The sequence below is a fragment of the Nycticebus coucang genome, chromosome 9 (assembly GCF_027406575.1).
Source record: "Nycticebus coucang isolate mNycCou1 chromosome 9, mNycCou1.pri, whole genome shotgun sequence".
Classification (NCBI taxonomy): domain Eukaryota; kingdom Metazoa; phylum Chordata; class Mammalia; order Primates; family Lorisidae; genus Nycticebus; species Nycticebus coucang.
The window spans coordinates 229,322-247,550 of record NC_069788.1 but is presented as its reverse complement, the minus strand read 5'-3'; the positions used below and the strand labels follow the sequence as shown (position 1 = coordinate 247,550).

Genomic DNA, 18,229 nt, shown 5'->3' with positions numbered 1-18,229 from the left:
ACGGTGTATGGCACATCACTTAGGGGCAGGACACAATTATAATAGGGACTTTTATCTAAATGCAATTAGTATAACCTAATTCTTTGTACCCTCAACGAACCCCAAACAACAATTAATATATCAATCAATCAATCAGTTAATCCCAGTGTCACTACATATGAGGACAGAGCCTTTAGGAGATAATTTAGGTTAAATAAGGTCATAAGGATAAGACACTAATCCAGTAGGACTGGTAGCCTTTCAAAAAAAGATCAAGTGATGGTCTGGGGAAAGACGCCTGTGTTGTTGAACCTGGCCAATTGTGGGTAAATTGTACCCACAGAGTTGTGGCAACTTTGTACCAGATAGCACAATTCTGACCTAAAGAAAATTCCCAGAAGTTTCCTGGGATGTGAATTTGTAGTAACAGGTGTGAGCATTCTAGCAGCAGTTTGATGATCAGGTATGATACTGCAAATAAGGCAAATAAAACAAAAAAAAAGAGCAAGTGCACCAAGAAGTCATCTGTGCACACAGAAGGAGTTGGCCACCTACAAGCTGAGAAAACAGGCCTCAGAATAAAATTTGACTTGCTGGCATACTGATCTTAGACTCCCCAGCTTCCAGAACTGTGAGAGCTGAATCTCTGGCTGTGTTAGCTACCATTCTACAGTATTTTGTTTTGGCAATCCAGAGAGACTTGACCCACCCATTACTTGTTTTCATCTAAGTAAACAGAATATCGCAATTCAAAGAATAGGTTAAGGATGGCATAAGCAGGGATGTAAAACATTTTATTTTTCCAGTTCACCAGTAACATTTTAAATAATGTTCAAATTGCTATGGATTTAAATTAGCCTGGTTAATTTTCTACCTGCCCCTGAGAAGTTAGTAAATGTGTAAGGCTTGGTATTAAATTACTAATCACAAAAAAACTCATACATATTCTAGAAACTTCAATCATTTTAAAACAGAAATGCTAACTAAACCTTTTCAAAATTGTGTAGCACATAAGGACCATTTTTTTGAAACCCTGGAAAGAAAATTAACAAATAGTGTTAATAATGTGTTAGCTTTCCAAATTATATTCAGAGTTCTCACATTACAGAGCTTAGCATCTAATATACGGCTGAAGCACAGTAAACACTCTCTGAACAAACACTATACCTAGTGACCAGATGCAAAACATCCAACACTGACAGACATTATTTTAAGGAGAAATGCATGGTGAGGAATACCAAGAATTCTAAATAATGAATCCTTAAAAAATAATCTTTTAAAATTAACTTTCAAGAAATACAGTTGGGTGGCGCCTGTGGCTCAAGGAGTAGGGCGCCGGTCCCATATGCCGGAGGTGGCGGGTTCAAACCCAGCCCCAGCCAAAAAAAAAAAAAAAAAAGAAGTTATTTAAGGGTGGCGCCTGTGGCTCAAGGAGTAGGGCACTGGTCCCATATGCCAGAGGTGGCAGGTTCAAACCCAGCCCCGGCCAAAACCCACAAAAAACAAACAAACAAACAAAAAAAGAATTACAGTTAATCTATGTTTTTCTCTTAAAACATAAACCAAAAATTTACTTATCTAAATTATTTAAATGAGCTTTAGGAAGACAGTTAACACACAATTCAGGAAAACACAGTTGCAATTACGCAATCACAAAATATCTGTTCATAGTTTTCACACCCAATGTCTATCACCTGTCAGTCATCCACCAAGAGTAGGAAAAAATCTCGTTTATTATGAAAAATTCATATTACATGTTTTTTGGGGTTTTTTTTTGTGGTTTTTGGCCAGGGCTGGGTTTGAACCCGCCACCTCCGGCATATGGGACCAGCGCCCTACTCCTTGAGCCACAGGCGCCGCCCCATATTACATGTTTTATAGATACAATTATCTATGTACAAAATGAAAAAAAGAAAACAAATATACTGAAATGTATCAACTCTACATAAGAAAAATCACACCTTACTGTTCCTCCACACTAAACATAATTTTCAAAGTGATACATGTACGATACACAAAGGCTATGAAATTCAACCACTTTTAATCATTATTAAATTTGTATAAGTCTTTATTAAAACCAAAAAAAATCAAAATTTTAGCCACTGAAGTACATGATATATATATATATATAATATATAAACGTAAAAGAAAAATGTACATTTCTATTACACTAGCAGAAACAGCAGAAATTTCAATGGATGATTCTATACCAAATCCAAATGTTTATATCCAGGATGACACAGAGGTAACTTCTTTTTGTACCTAAAGTAAAAATAAATCTATTTAATAAAGACAGTAAGATAAAGGTTCACTTGTGAGTTGCCTAATAGCTCTAATGTATTACAAGTCTAACCCTAAGAAACAGGTTTTTTTTTGTTGTTGTTTGTTTTTTTTGTGGTTTTTGGCCGGGGCTGGGTTTGAACCCGCCACCTCCGGCATATGGGACCAGCGCCTTACTCCTTGAGCCACAGGCCACCGCCAAGAAACAGGTTTTGTAAACCAAATAAAGTGGTCGGCATAGGCAGCATATGATGTCTGTATTAGGGACAGTGACAGACCTTACAAAGTCTCAGAGGTGAAAGTGTACTGGAGTTGATTCCCACCTGAATTGAACATAAAATGTCTGTAATTGCCAGTCTGTTTTAATATACCCTTACAGCCCAAATCTGATTTCCTCACTCCATAAAAGTGATACTTCATGGTGATACCACAGCCTCGAACAGTATTTTTTTTATCTAAGAGGATTAGTCAAAAAATGAAATGGAAAATAATGACACTTCAGCTCAAAACTCAAAATCCTCAAGATTCAATACAGTAATAATATTGCTGTACTCTAATTTTAATTCATTTGTGCTTCTGGGTTTATATAAACTCAACTGCTTCCAAAACTACATCTGACTTACACAGTGTACAGCACTGCAGACTCAGATTCACAATTCTCTCTCGAGGGGACTGTAAGGGGACCCCATGTGCTCATAGGAAGGAAGGGATGGATTCAAAGCAGAGGCTACTCAGCTCCTGTCCCCCCAGATCCACTCTATGTTTGGGTACACTGAATAAAGAATTATTTAAAAAGCCATTTGTTGAGGCTGTTCATTTTCGAAAGGATCATAGAAACAAGAGTTTCCTTTTGTGTCCCTAATTAAAATAAATGCCAGCACACCATTAAGAGAGTAACAAAAATTTTTCAGTTACCTTGGTCAGTTCTGGAAACAGCTCCTGTATCACAATGTCCAATAACACATAAGTAAGCTAAAGCACCAAAATAATAATAAATTTTAAGGCACTAAACATAAAAACCACTAAAATAACCAATTTTTAAATGATAAACCATAAAAATGATGAAAATGTAGGATGGTGGTAACCTCTAAATAAAAAGGCAGGAAATATTACTGACAATGTAAAACAAGCACAAAAGTAGCTTCAAATAGTATTCATAATGTTCTATTCTTAAAATGGGCCCTGGCACAGTGGCTCACACCTGTAATCCCAGCATATTAGGATGCTGAGGCAGGTGAATTGCTTGAGCTCAGGAGTTTAAGACCAGCCTGAGCAAGAGCAAGACCCCATTTCTACTAAAAATCAAAAAATTATGTGGGCGTGATGTAGTCCCAGATGCATGTGAACATTTTACTATTATACCTAGTAACTCATTTTTATGTTGACTATTTTATATGTAACAAAAATTTTTATAGAAACAAGCAGAATACAAAATTGCAACTGCATTAAGATCTCAACATTACAGACTATAAACATAAAAATGTTAATTGTAGTTATTCTGTGACTTGAATGATAGAAAACAATTTTTAATTTTTTACTGTATTTTAAGAACTTGCAATATATTCCAAATTTTCTACAATATCCAGGGTGGCCATAAAATTTCTGTGCCATTTGATGTAATTATTTAATATAACTATTTAAATTGTATGTGAACTTTATGGGCACACGGAATATTAATTTTATTTTAATTTTTTTTTCTCGAGATAGTCTTACTTTGTTGCCTTCGGTAGAGTGCTGTAGCGTCACAGCTCATAGCAACCTCAAACTCTTGGGCTCAAGCAATTCTCTTGCTTCAGCCTCCCAAGTAGCTGGGACTACAGGCACCTGGCTATTTCTTTTTTCAAGTAAACCACCCACCTCAGCCTTCCAGAGTGCTAGGATTATAGGCGTGAGCCAGCGTACTCAGCCCTGTATATTAATTTTAAATGAAAACAATTCATGTGTTACTAAGAAAAAGGAAATCAGCAAAAGAGTAATACAAATAAAAACCATCATCTGAATGTCTAGATTATGCTGCGTTGATGCAGTACAGCACCACTTCACAGTTAACCCTAATGGTTAGATGGCCTTCACCAATCCCAGTCAACACTCACCTCCCAGCACCAATGAATTTTACCTGCTTGTTGAGTACTGGCTGCTGGAAGCCATCAAATAGAAGTCTGATGCTTTCATACTTGGTTTCTTCACCAATACACTTGACTATCACATCTGAACAACAATAAACAAACCACACGTGGAACAACTTTTATCATAAAGTGATTCATCATTAACTAGATCATAAAGCAAAATCTCCACCCTGTTTCCCAGATATTATGCAAAAACTATAATCAGTGTTTCCAAAACAGTGTCTTCTGCAAAAGGCTCCTGGAAAAATAGGTTCTACGGTTGAGAAATAACAATATCACGTAACCCATTTTTGGAGACTTCACAATACAGAAAATACACTGAAGCTCTATGGAACGTTGCAGTAAAGAAATCTGCTTATTGGCTCGGCACCCATAGCACAGTGGTTATAGCGCCAGCCACATATACGCCAAGGGTGGTGGGTTCGAACCCGGCCTGGGCCAGTTGAACAACGACAACTGCAACAAAAGATGGCCAGGCACCTATAGTCCCAGCTACTTGGGAAGCTGGGGCAAGAGAATCACTTAAGCCCAAGAATTTGAGGTTGCTGTGAGCTGTGACACCACAGCACACCACTGACAGCAACATTATGAGACTGTCTCAAAAAAAAAATAATAATAATTAAAATGTTTAAAAAACTGCTTACGCTATTACGTGGTAAAATAGAGTTAGAAAATAATACAAACCATATTATTCTATTAGGGGAAAAATTATTTATCCATTCACTTAATAAAGGGTGTCTTGCTTGGCTCCAAATCTTGGTAATTCTGAATGAAATTGTTATGAACACACGTGTTTCAGTGAACATGTTTTCCTCCTGTGGATGAATACAAGCAGCACGACTGCTGGCTCTTACAGTGAGAGTACATTTAGTTTTGTAGGAAACCAGCAAGTCATCCTCCCAAGTGGCAACACAATTTTGCACTCATGCTGACAAACAGTGAAGAGCTCTTACTACTTCAGACCTTCTCCAGCAAAGTGGTGTTGGTGTTCTAGACTTTAGCCATTCTAACAGGTTTGCAGTGCTATGTCGTTACTGTTTTAATTCATGTTTCTCTGATGACATATTAGAACATCTTTTCATATGCTTACTTGCAATCTGTATATCTTCTTTCATGAGGTGTCAAGGTAATTGGCTCATTTTTGTATCAGGTTGTGTTCCTTTTTTTTTTTTTCAGACAGAGTCTCAAGCTGTTGCCCTCAGTAGAGTGCTGTAGCATCGCAGCTCAGAGCAACCTCAAACTCACAGCCTTAAGTGATTCTCTTGCCTCAGCCTCCCAAGTAGCTGGGACTACAGGCACCTGACACAACACCTGGCTCTTTTTTTTTTTTTTTATTGTTGTCATTATTGTTTAGCAGGCCTTGGCCGGGTTCGGACCCACCAGCCCCTGTGAATGTGGCCGGTGCCCTAATCACTGAGCTGTGGGTGCCAAGCCAGGTAGTGTTCTTATTGTAGACTTGTGAGATTTCTTTTTTTTTTTTTTTTTTGTAGAGACAGAGTCTCACTGTACCGCCCTCGGGTAGAGTGCCGTGGCGTCACACAGCTCACAGCAACCTCTAACTCTTGGGCTTCCGCGATTCTCCTGCCTCAGCCTCCCGAGCAGCTGGGACTACAGGCGCCCGCCACAACGCCCGGCTATTTTTTGGTTGCAGTTTGGCCGGGGCTGGGTTTGAACCCGCCACCCTCGGCATATGGGGCCAGCGCCCTACTCACTGAGCCACAGGCGCCGCCGGGATTTCTTTGTATATTTTGGGTAATAGTCCTTTACCTGGTATGTCTTTTTGCAAATATCTTTTCCTAGTGGCTTCTCTTTTAATTCTCTTGATATTATCTTTCACAAAGCAAAACTTTAATTTTTATGAAGTTTATCAAATTCTCTCTTTCACAGGCCATGCCTTTGGTGTAGCAACTTACGGTCATCTACATTTTTTCCTATGTTACCCTCTTATACTCTATGAGTTTTATAGTATTTTTTTTTAATAGTTAGGTCTATAATAGATTTTGAGTTAAATTTTTTGAAGAATGAAGAAAGGTCTGTGTTTGGATCTTGGATCATTTTTTCTGCATGTGGATAGCCAGTTGTTCCAGAACTATTTGTTGATAAGACTGTCTTTTGTATTGTCTTTGCAACTTTGTCAGGGATCAGGTGACATTATTTATGTGGGTCTATTTCTGGGCTGAGTTTCCTGGATTTACCTGATAGTCTTTTGCCAATGTTACGTTGTCTTGATTACTGTAGCTTTAGGGTACAGCGAAGCAGTGTCAATCCTCTGACTTTGTTCTCCTCGACTCAGTACTGAGATGGCTATGCTGGGTCCTTCTGCCTCTCCATACAGACTTTAACATGTTTGTCGATAACCACAAAATAACTTACTAGGATTGGAGTTGGTACAGCACTGAGTCTCTAAGTTAGCTGCAAAGACACTAAGTCTTCCTATCCATAAACATAAAATCTCTCTCCATTTATTTAGTTCTTGTTTCCTTTCATCAGTTTCGTGGTTTCCCTCATATAGATTTTATATATTGTTAGATTTTTACCTGTCTCATTTTTACAAGTGCTAATGCAAATGGTTTTATGTTTCATTTCAAATTCCACTTGTTCAACTACTGATATAAAGAGAAGTGACTGACTCTTTTTGTGTGTGAACCTTGTATCCTACAACCTTGCTATGACTGATTACTTCTAAGAGTGTTTTTATTGATTTTTTTGGATTTTCTACACAATCTTGTCATTTCTAAACAAAGACAGTTTTGTTTCTTCCTTCTCCAATCAGTACTTTTTCCTTTCCTTGTCTTACTGCATTAGCAATGACTTCTAGTACAATGTTGGAAAGTAAGTGGTGAGAGGGGACATTGTTGCCACATTTCTGATCTTAGTGGGAAACCCTCAGGTTTCTCATCATTAAAGTACAATGTTAGCTATGGTAATTTTTGCAGATTGTCAAGCTGAGGAAATTCCTTTCTATTCCTAGAGATTATTTTTTAAATTAGGTGTTACACTTTATCAAATGCTTTTTCTGCTTCTATTGTGATAATCTCATGCTTTTTCTTCTTTAGCCTGCTGGTGTATGGACTACATTAACTGATTTCTGAGTAAGTGTTGAACCACCCTTGAACATCTAGGATAAATTCACTTGGTCTGGTGTGTAATTCTAACAAACATTCCGGCTCTAAGTCTAGTTCTGACACTTGGTCTTTCTCTCCACTATGTTTGCCTTTAGCATGCCCATAATTTTCTCATGACTGCTGGACATGATGCACTGGGTAGAAGAACCTGCTGTGAATAGGACCTTAGGAACATGGTGGTAAGGTGTGCAGGGCAAGGAGAATTTCTATAGCCCTTAGGGTGGTCTCAGTCTTTCAGTGAGCCTGTACCACTGGACTGTGAGCTCCACACACGCGTCAGGAGTCCACACACTTCTTTAGGTCAGGATGGCTGAAGTGGACTGGAGTTGGGCATTTCCCTTCCCTGATGTCAGTTAGGCTCTGGATAGTTTCTTCCAAGGGCAAGTCTTGGTAAGAACAGAGTACTCTGATGTTTTCAAAATGGCTCCTTTCCCCCCTTCTGTGTTTGAAACAAGAGGGGACTTTTCTCCAATATTCACCTTGAGAACTTGCCAAACCTTTGGAGGTAAACTCACAAAAGTGTGGCAGGCCCTCATGACTTGGTTCCCCTAGAGTTTTTAATCTCTCACATTTATGTCCACGTTGAACCTGCAGAAATTCATCAAAGTTTCCCCACATAGGTTTGAGGTCATGGACCTCTGCTTCAGCTGTGACTCTGTTATTTGCCTACTTATTTTTCCCCTGTAGGAAGCAGTGATTTGACCAGTGACTCTACCACTCCAATGATCTAAAAGTAGTTGATTTTTTTAACTTTTCCAGGTTTTTACTTACTACTAGGATGGAGTAGAGATTTCCAGCTTCTTATGTGGTAGACCAGAAACTGGAAGTCATCCTCTTCTTACTCTGTCTTTTCTCATTAGTATCCATTCACATGTGGTCAGAGTTCACCTAATCTACCCAGTACCACCTTTCCTCTAACTTTCACGTCTAGATACACAATTGCTTATCAGACATTTCCTCCTAAATAATTTATAGGCACTTCACATTCAAAATACCCTAAACTAATTATCCTAGGATTTGATCCTTATATTTTCACCATTCATTCACTTATTGGTCCAAACCTAACAACTCTACAAGACAGGTAACCACCTCCCTCCTTTGTGATGCCTCTGCAACCTAAGGCTCCATCAGTACATGTATGTCTTATCTACAGGTCTCTCTTCCTGCCAGACTAAGCTACTTAAGCACGTTTTTTATATCCCTTGGACTTTTTGAATAGTGCTTGGAACATGGAAGGTGCTCGATAAATTCGGAATGAATAAATGAATTCTGATGTTTTAGTCGCACACACTAACACAGCTGTTCTGATGGTGCAGCAGGTGTAGAACTCCATTAACTGTTCCATAACATGTCACTCTGATCAATATGATCCTAAGTTACTGCTGAAAGAATGTGGCTATTGTGAGTAGAAACTGCTTTGCCTTACAATTCGTAGGGCTAGCATGAGAAAGAAACAAATTTTATTTAACTAATGAGTTAATTTTAATTAACTATTACAACTATTCCTAAAATGAAAATCCACAGTAAAAAATCAGCTTCAATAATGACTATATATTGTGACCTCAAAGGGATGCTAATCTGTATGAAATTAAGTCTGAAATATTACACCTGGAATATAATTCATCATTTCTTCAAAAGTCTGCTTTGCTCCTTTTTGCTTTTCCTGGGGAGAGCGAGGCTCAGTGTTTTCACAGAATATAGCATCTAAAAAAAGAGTAAAAAGAAATATTTCTGGGACTTTCACTTATTTATATATAAACTATTTACTTATAATACAAGTACTAATAAACCAAAGAAAAACAAGACTTCTTAGTCTCTTAAATCCAATTAAAATCATGAAGTACATAAAACATAAACACATGAGAAAACACAAACCTCTGAGAAGTGTTATAAGTGAGACCAAACGGTGCTCCTGAAAGAGCTGTTCTAATTTACACTGAAGATAGTAGTCAGTGTACATTTCTAACGTGTTTTTGAAGAGGATTCGTGTTCCCATTAAGAGATGATGAAGCCAGTCAGGAACCTGGAAAACCACCCGTCCTGAAATGGATCAAATGGAATTCCTGTTGTACTAAATCAATTGTTATTTTGAACATCTTCCAATACAGAATATACTAATGACAACAGTCAGTCTTTTATCGTAAATGCTAGCAACTTTAATATGTTTAAGACCAATTATATTGCATTCTTATAAAAGAAGTACCTTTAATAAAAAATAACTAGGATGGAATGACATTCCAGATCATCATTTACATCACAGAAATCAGACAGATGAAAGAAAAACAAGTGTTTACACAAACCACTTAGCTCTTACCTACATACATCAGGTAATCGTAGACTCCTTCTATAGTCATCACCTCCATAAAATAATTCTGATTTTGCTTTCTCTCCGTATTGTCAGCACGATTTGCATTATTCTTAAACAGATCATTGAAAAGCTAAGATGAAATAATAAAGACATAATTACCTGCTGTTGATAATCACTAGATAGACATGGAACAAAGGCATTTTAACCTTTTCCAATCAAAACAGAGTAACAGAATATGTTTCCAAAACTCTACATTTACACTCAAAATTACATTAAGAAATACATGTTACCCCCCCAAAAAAAATGTTATATAAAAACCTACATTCATTTTAGACACAACAGATAATACATTATATATAAAGAACCACTCCTTTGTTTTTATATACAAAAAGAAACAAAATAACATATACAAATATATAAATATACTATGGACAGTTAATTCTAAAACTAACATGACCTAAAAAATGTTCAATTACTACTTAATTAGTAATTCAGTTGGGGTGAAAATTCAGCTTAAAGCCAAGTTTATCTGGACAATAATGTCCAAAACCCAGAAAGGTCTAATTAAGGTAAACAAAAAACGGATAATGAAGAATTAATAATACTAAATATTATGAAATGTAACTAATTCTCACCTCTACTTACCCCAAAACTATGCAAAAAGAATCTACTATCAATAATAATAACGAAATATATCTTAGGTAACTAATTAACCAAAGCACTATTTTATTCATTCGTTCATTCACACATCCATTCAATAAGCACTAAGTAATTTCTATATGGCCAGGCTCAGTGGCTCACACCTATAATCCCAGCACTCTGGGAGCCTGAGACAAGAGGAGCCCTTTAGCTCAAGAGTTCCAGCTCTAGGCTGAGCAAGAACAAGATCCTGTCTCTACTAAAAATAGAAAAAACTAGCCTGGTGTTGTGGTAGGCACCTGTAGTCCCAGCTACTTAGGAGGCTGAGGCAGGAGGATCACTTGAGCACAGGAGTCTGAGGTTGCTGTGAGCTAGGTTGAGGCCACAGCACTCTACCCAGGGTGAGAGTGACAACAGAGTGAAGAGTCCATCTCAAAAAAAAAAAAAAAAAAGTAATTTCTACATGCCAGATGAGATAGTGTGCCAAGGACAAGGAATACAAAAAGGGTCTCTGTTCTCCAAAATATTTAACGTCTAATAGAAATAGGTCAAAAACAAATGAAATGATTTAAGATAGACACTATGAAAGAAGCAAAGCACAGAGGACTGTGGAAGAAAGTATGTTCAATTTTATCTGAAGATGAATGTTTTGAAAGCTTCCTAGAAAACGAAGAGAACAAAGACCATAATTCTTTTGTCAGACTGTCTCAATGTGGAGGCATAAGTTAAAAGCATTTTTCTCCAACCAAAGAAATATGAAAAGGGCCCTCACTCCTGATACATTCCCCACATTCTTCTACATTCTTATTTTTTCATTAAAAAATAGTACAGTAAGTCTTGAAAAGAAATACAACTCAACCACCTAATAGAACTATTACACTTTTGTATATGCTCTTCTACTTTCTATGTATGCTACAATCAATGGGGTTCAAAATTTCTCTATTTAGCACATCAAGTATCGTTGTGTTGCTTCATTGTTTTCGTAAGCAGACTTACAGACTGTAATATATTCCCTGAGCAGATGTTACTTAAAATAATTGATCCTTCTTATAATGTTAAGAGTTTTAAGTTGTTTCTAATTTTTTCATTTCTATAAACAATACTTTAATGAACATATTCATATGTTATAGACCAGCAGTTCTCAACCTGTGGGTCACGACCTACAAGAACTGTATTAAAGGGCCATGGCAATAGGAAGGTTGAGAACCACTGTTAGAGGCATTAGGAAGGTTGAGAACCACTGTTATAGGCTCTTCTATTATTTTCTTCTAAAACATTACCAGATTCAGGTTGTGAGGTCAAAGAGCATAAACACCTGACGGATTTTGTTATATAGTACTAAACTCCTTTCCAAGAGATCCCAGAAAGTAATTTTTGTGTTTGACCAAACTTTCTTTTTTTTTTTTTTGCAGTTTTTGGCTGGGGCTGGGGCTGGGGCTGGGGCTGGGTTTGAACCCACCACCTCTGGCATATGGAGCCAGCGCCCTACCCCTTTGAGCCACAGGCGCCGCCCTGACCAAACTTTCATAAACTATTTGGCAGACATGTGCCCTATGTACTAAGATTCATGCTACAGTATAATGACTCTTTCCTTAAGTATGTTCCCCTAGAAACAACATTAACATAAAACTAAGTTTTCAGCCACTACCTTCTTTAGAAGAATAGTTGACAGATTAGCATCTGCTCCTCCCACCACTGTCTATGTTCTAAGCAGGGTTTATAGCACAATAAACTCAATTCCTGTTTTGCCTGAAAATGCTGGTAGGGAATAGTAAACCATTATTGAAAAACAGTAGACTTGGGGGGTGGGGGGAGGAGGAATCAAACAAACTCTAAAAACAAAAATCACAATTTTTTAAAAGTTTGGATAGGTTTACAAATTGGGGGGGGGAGGAATCAAACAAACTCTAAAAACAAAAATCACAATTTTTTAAAAATTTGGATAGGTTTAAAAAGCAGATCAGGCATCACTAAAGAGGTAGAATTAGAAGACAGATCAGAAAAAATACAGTCCGGAAACAAAAAAGATAGAAAATATGAGGGAATAGTTAAGAAATCTGGGAAACAGAAAGAAAAATAAATTAGTATTCCAGAAGTACTTAAGAAAGAGAATAAAGAAAAGGCAATATCTAAAGAGACAATAGCTGAGAGTTTTTCAAAACTGGAAAGAACTGTGGTAGGCTGTGAAAGTAATAGCTCCAATGACCATGCCTCTCTGTAGCTGCACTTTTATGCAATCCCCTCCCACGTCAACTCTGGACTTGACTGAAAGGATGGTCTTGCTAATAAATGATTTTTTTTTTTTTTTGTAGAGACAGAGTCTCACTATACCGCCCTCGGGTAGAGTGCTGGCGTCACACGGCTCACAGCAACCTCTACTCTTGGGCTTAGGCGATTCTCCTGCCTCAGCCTCCCGAGCAGCTGGGACTACAGGCGCCCGCCACAATGCCTGGCTATTTTTTTGTTGCAGTTTGGCCGGGGCTGGGTTTGAACCCGCCACCCTCGGCATATGGGGCCGGCACCCTACTCACTGAGCCACAGGCGCCGCCTGCTAATAAATGATTTAATGTAGAAAAATAAACTAATAGAAAAAAAAAGAGAGAAAACTCACAATGTATAATTGCCCTCTTGAAGAAAATGATCACAAAGTACAATTGCCCTTCATGTGATTAACCACCTGGGGCTTAACTCATTGTCTTTATTTTTATTGTTATTTTTTGAGACAGAGCCTCAAGCTGTCACCCTGAGTAGAGTACTATGGCGTCACAGGTCATAGTAACCTCCAACTCCTGGGCTTAAGCGATTCTCTTGCCTCAGCCTCCCAAGTAGCTGGGACTACAGGCACCCTCCACAATGCCCAACTATTTATTTTGGCAGGCCTGGGCTGGATGTGAACCTGCCAGCTTTGGTGTATGTTGCTAGCGCCTTAGTAACTTGAGCTACAGGCAGTGAGCCAACTCATTGTCTTTATGATTAACCACTTAAGTAAGGGTTTGTCTTCAGCACTTGGAAAGAAATGAGAAGACAGAAGGAAAACAACCCTTCCTCAGCTCACACCCTCACTTTCCAAGGGCTCTGATAAAACAGCCTCATAGAGAAGAGGAAAAAAAAAATAAGAAGGAAAAAACAGATGCAGCTGCTTCACAGCTGCCTTATTGCTATCAGCTGGCAACAATCTTTTTGTTTGTTTGGAGACTTAAGTCTCACTCTGTTACCTTGGGTAGACTGCTGTGACATCATAGCTCACAGCAACCTCAAACTCTTGGGCTCAAGTGATTCTCCTGCCTCAGCCTCCCAAGTAGCTGGAACTAAAGGCTCCAGCCATGACACCCGGCTAATTTTTCTATTTTTAGTAGAGACAGGCCTCACTTTTGCTCATGCTGGTTTCTAACTCCTGAGCTCAGGTGATCCTCCTACCTCAGCCTCCCAGAGTACTAGGATTATAGGCATGAGCCACCGTACCCAACAATAATTTTTTTTTTCTTTTGAACTGGAGGTTGCTGTGAGCTGTGTGATGCCATGGCACTCTACCAAGGGTGACAGGGTAAGACTATCTCTACCAAAAAAACAAACAAACAAAAAACCAAAATAGAGTCTGATAGAAAACATCAACAAAGCCAAAAGATATTATAAAACAGATGAAATCCTGGCAATGCTGATCAAACTAAAAAAAAAAAAAAAAAAAAGAAAGAAAAAACAGAAAACAATGCTAGGAATAAAAGGAGACATAATAAGAAATGTCAGAGACAATAAAGGGAGATTTTATTGACAACTTCACTCCAATAAATTTTCAGATTTAGGTAAAATGAAAATTTATCAAAAATTATAACATCAAAATTGACACACAAAATAATAGAGGAAAAATTTTATAATTGTTAGGGAAATTATATTGGCTGTTAATGTAAATCTTCCCCTATGGGGCAGAGCCTGTGGCTTAGTGGGTAGGGCGCCAACCCTATATACCGAGGGTGGTGGGTTCAAACCCAGCCCTGGCCAAACTGCAACAACAAAAAAATAGCCGGGCATTGGGGCAGGTGCCTGTAGTCCCAGCTACTTGGGAGGCTGAGGCAGGACAATCACATAAGCCCAGGAGTTGGAGGCTGCTGTGAGCTGTGTGATGCCATGGCACTCTACCGAGGGCGATAAAGTGAGACTCTGTCTGTACCAAAAAAAATCTTCCCCCAAATAAAATTAAAAGCCTAGATGACTTTGCCAACAAATTCTATCAAATATTTGAAGAACTAATAATTTCAATTATAAAAATGTACCAGAAAATAGAAAAGGCTAAGATAAATTTGATATCAGAACCTACCAAAATATGGATAGAATGAAAAAGAAAATTTATAGGGCTATTTCTACCCATAAATATTAATATGAATGTAAGTCTGTGTAACCTTATAAAAAACATCCACCAAAGTTACACTATACTACTTAGTGTTAAAACAAAGAAACAATTTCCTTTATATAATAGGTCCTAGTCAGGAATGAAATAAAACTGCCATGATTTAGAGGTAATTGTGCAAATCTAAAAGATTTAGCAATAATACAAGTCTAACAAGACTGCTGAATAAAAATTAACTATTTCTGTTTACCAACAATAAAGTTATAAAATGAGAAAATACATAATATTAAAGGTACTATTCATAGTAATAATAAAGATAAAGGTGGGGGGGTGCCTGTCCCAGGAGCTCCCACAGCTCCCTGTGCAGGGCCCTGCACTGGCACTAAGCAACTTTTTGAGGACGAAGAACATGTCTTTATGTCCCTAGAGCCTAGTACTCAATAGGAGGCACACAATGTCTGTTTAATGAATGGATGAAATATTTTATAGACCATTAAAATTAGGTAATAGCATCAAATAAACATAAACTACAATAATTATGCCCTTAATTTTTGGAAGTTGGTGATTTATAAACAAAGAAAAACTAAGAAAACCACTTTTAAAAATCTCTCAAATACAGAAATGATAGATGTAAATACAATATCTAAAGAAACATTTAACACATTAAAGAAAAAAAACAAGTAATTGCACGCAATTACCCCTGTATTCTGTGCAACTGATCTCCATATAAAGGAAATGCACAGTCCAATCCATTTCATTAATAAGAGATTCATTCTCTATATAATTGAAAAATCATCTCAAGTGGGGCAATTTTAAAATTAATGGCTCTTTATTGTAATATGCAGTACCTTCTTGTTGTTTTCGGAAGTGGGGCTGAGAATGGTCAGTTCTGGTCTACTTGGTTTAGGCTTTGGAGATTCACAAGAATTAATGAAATTCATGATAAAAGGTTCCAAATGCTGACCTTTCTGTGGTGATACAGAGATCATTTTAAGAAAATTAAAAATCAAGATAATTTTGAATATAATACAATCCATCAAAATACATTTATATTTAAATATGGTTAAGAGTATCTTTTATAAAATACACATAAATCAGTTATTCACCTCTTTCATTAGTTTTCCAGGAACAGATTTTATAATTTTTCCTGCAATTAGAAAAGTAAAAATTATTTTTATGAAGGCATAATATACTTCATAATTGCTCATATTTCACTAGTTAATGGAAAATACTACTTACTTAATAGCCAAGTAACAACAGTATGAAGCATTTATGATTAACTATTTCACACCCAACAGAATTTTTTTTTTTTTTTTTGCAGTTTTTGGTCAGGGCTGGTTTTAAACCCACCACCTCTGGCATACGGGGCTGGTGCCCTATCCCTTTGAGCCACAGGCACCGCCCTATAAATTTTTAATAAATATGGTATTCTGACCTATTTATAGATATGCTTTAGAATAATCCAGGAAGGTAGGAGGTAGGCAAGAGATAGAACAAAGTGTTGATAACTTTGAAACAGAGTGAAAAGTTTATATACAGTTTTCTGTACTTTTGTGTTTACTTGAAATTTCTATAAGAAGTTTTGTCATAAGATTTTAAACAATGGTAAATATGTACTGGTTTATAAAGATTGGCAAAAGAAAAAGTTTTAAGAATTGCTACAACATTTAAATTATTTGAATAATTTATACTCTAAATTTTAGATTAAGAATTTCTAGTCTAATCCTATGTTTGCCTAAATTACTTCTTAGTTTTACCTCCAGGTTCCCTTACTGTGAATTATCAAACACCTTGAGATCTCCTCAAACATTTAGAAGTGACTTTTAAAAATTAATCAAAATTGACAGATATTACTTAAATTTCTGTCAGGTCAATTTAGAAAAAAGAGTCAGGGCAATAGCAGGAGACATTAATAATACTAATAAATGAAAATAGAGATTATTCGATGACAAACAGAAAAATGTAAACTACCCAACCTTCCCACCTCATTATGTCAGGTTCGTGTGCCTCTGGTAACATCCTACCCCACTCCTTAGAACGTTCCCAAGTTCCTTAACTACAGGGCTTGTTGTGCTGTGCTTTTCTCTTCTATGTGTTCTTCAGGAGCCAAACTATTTGCTCAATCTGATTTCAAATAAAACTCAAATTTCTAATTCTTACCAGTCCCTTGGGTTCTCCTACCTAATAAAATTTCTTCAGCTGGATTTTATAAATTCAAAACTGCTCTCTATTTATTCCCCTTTCCCCAAAAGTAATAGCATTCATCTAGTTATTTAAACATACATTTTTTTCTCCTCCAGTCAAACCTAGTCAGTAACCAGATCTACCCAACTCTATCTCCTAAACACCACGCATGACCAAATATAAAATGTCCTCACATTTTTCTTCTCCTCAAGACCCATATACACCAAATATTTTGGCTCTACTATATGTATTAATGTTGGGTAATATAAACAGAAGCCAAATATCTACTTGTAATATTTAATAGTTCCACACATATATGATTATTACATAAAATTTAGAAATATTGTTTTTACCCCATATTATTTTCAATAATTTCATTCTAGCTTGTATCAGTTAGGTTTGCTTTGAAGTTTATATAAAAAAGAATCATGCTGGATGGATTATTTTGTGTCTTGCTTCTTTCATTCAACATTGTGACACTTAACAGTAGCTTTCTGCTATAGGCATTCTTTGCCATAGGTATTCAGTGTTACAAATCTATTAGTTTATTTGTCCATTCTATGGCTGAACAACATCTGTGCTTTTTCTAATTCTGGCTATTAAAAACAATGCTGCAGGCCAGGCATGATGGCTCATGCCTGTAATCCCCTCCCTGTGGGAGGCCAACGTGGTAGGATCCCTTGAGGTCAGGAGTTCAAGACCAGCCTGAGCAAGAGCCAGACCACATTTCTACAAAAAAAGAAAATAGAAAAATTAGCTAGGCATGATGATATGCTTCTGTAGTCCCAGCTACTCAGAAGGCTGAGGTAGGAGGATTTCTTGAGCCCAGAAGTTTGAGGTTGCTGTGAGCTGTGCTAATGCCACTGCACTCTGCCTGGGGCAACAGAGCGAAATTCTGCCTCAAAACAAAACAAAGTAATACTGCTATAAACATTCTTAAAAATGGATATGCAATTATCCTGAGTATCTAGCTCAGAGAAAAAGTCCTGAGTCGTTCAGTTTTTATACCAAACCAGTTTTTCACAGTAACTTTCCAATTTACAGTCCTACTAACTGTACTTGAGGTATAAGAGCAATATGGAAGAGCTCCTATTTATTATCTACATAAACACCAGCACTTGGCACTTGAGATTATCAGACTTTCTAAATCTTTGATCAATATGGTATTACGTCAGTATAATTTTAATTTGCACTTCCTTGATTATTAATGTAATTAAGCACTTTTTTCACATATTGGCAATCTAAA

The 18,229-nt window shown here is 37.0% G+C and overlaps 1 protein-coding gene and 1 pseudogene across 6 annotated transcripts in view; one reads left to right on the top strand and one right to left on the bottom strand.

Moving 5' to 3' along the window:
• Nucleotides 1–258: 258 nt before the first annotated feature.
• LOC128595215 (uncharacterized) lies at nt 259–462 on the top strand (annotated as a pseudogene).
• A 294-nt stretch (nt 463–756) lies between these two features.
• The window catches only part of SNX14 (sorting nexin 14), an 84,998-nt gene continuing 67,525 nt past the window's right edge, over nt 757–18,229 (bottom strand). For 5 of the 6 annotated variants that reach the window (XM_053601650.1, XM_053601648.1, XM_053601651.1 and 2 more), the window contains 8 exons: nt 15,906–15,946; nt 15,648–15,767; nt 9,825–9,948; nt 9,386–9,550; nt 9,119–9,214; nt 4,376–4,467; nt 3,175–3,231; nt 757–2,241 (listed from right to left, as the gene is read on the bottom strand). In XM_053601650.1, coding sequence (XP_053457625.1) covers nt 2,203–2,241; nt 3,175–3,231; nt 4,376–4,467; nt 9,119–9,214; nt 9,386–9,550; nt 9,825–9,948; nt 15,648–15,767; nt 15,906–15,946 — 734 coding nt within the window. In that variant the 3' untranslated portion in view covers nt 757–2,202. The remainder of the gene's footprint in view (nt 2,242–3,174; nt 3,232–4,375; nt 4,468–9,118; nt 9,215–9,385; nt 9,551–9,824; nt 9,949–15,647; nt 15,768–15,905; nt 15,947–18,229) is intronic. The other variant, XM_053601653.1, reaches the window with a different exon arrangement.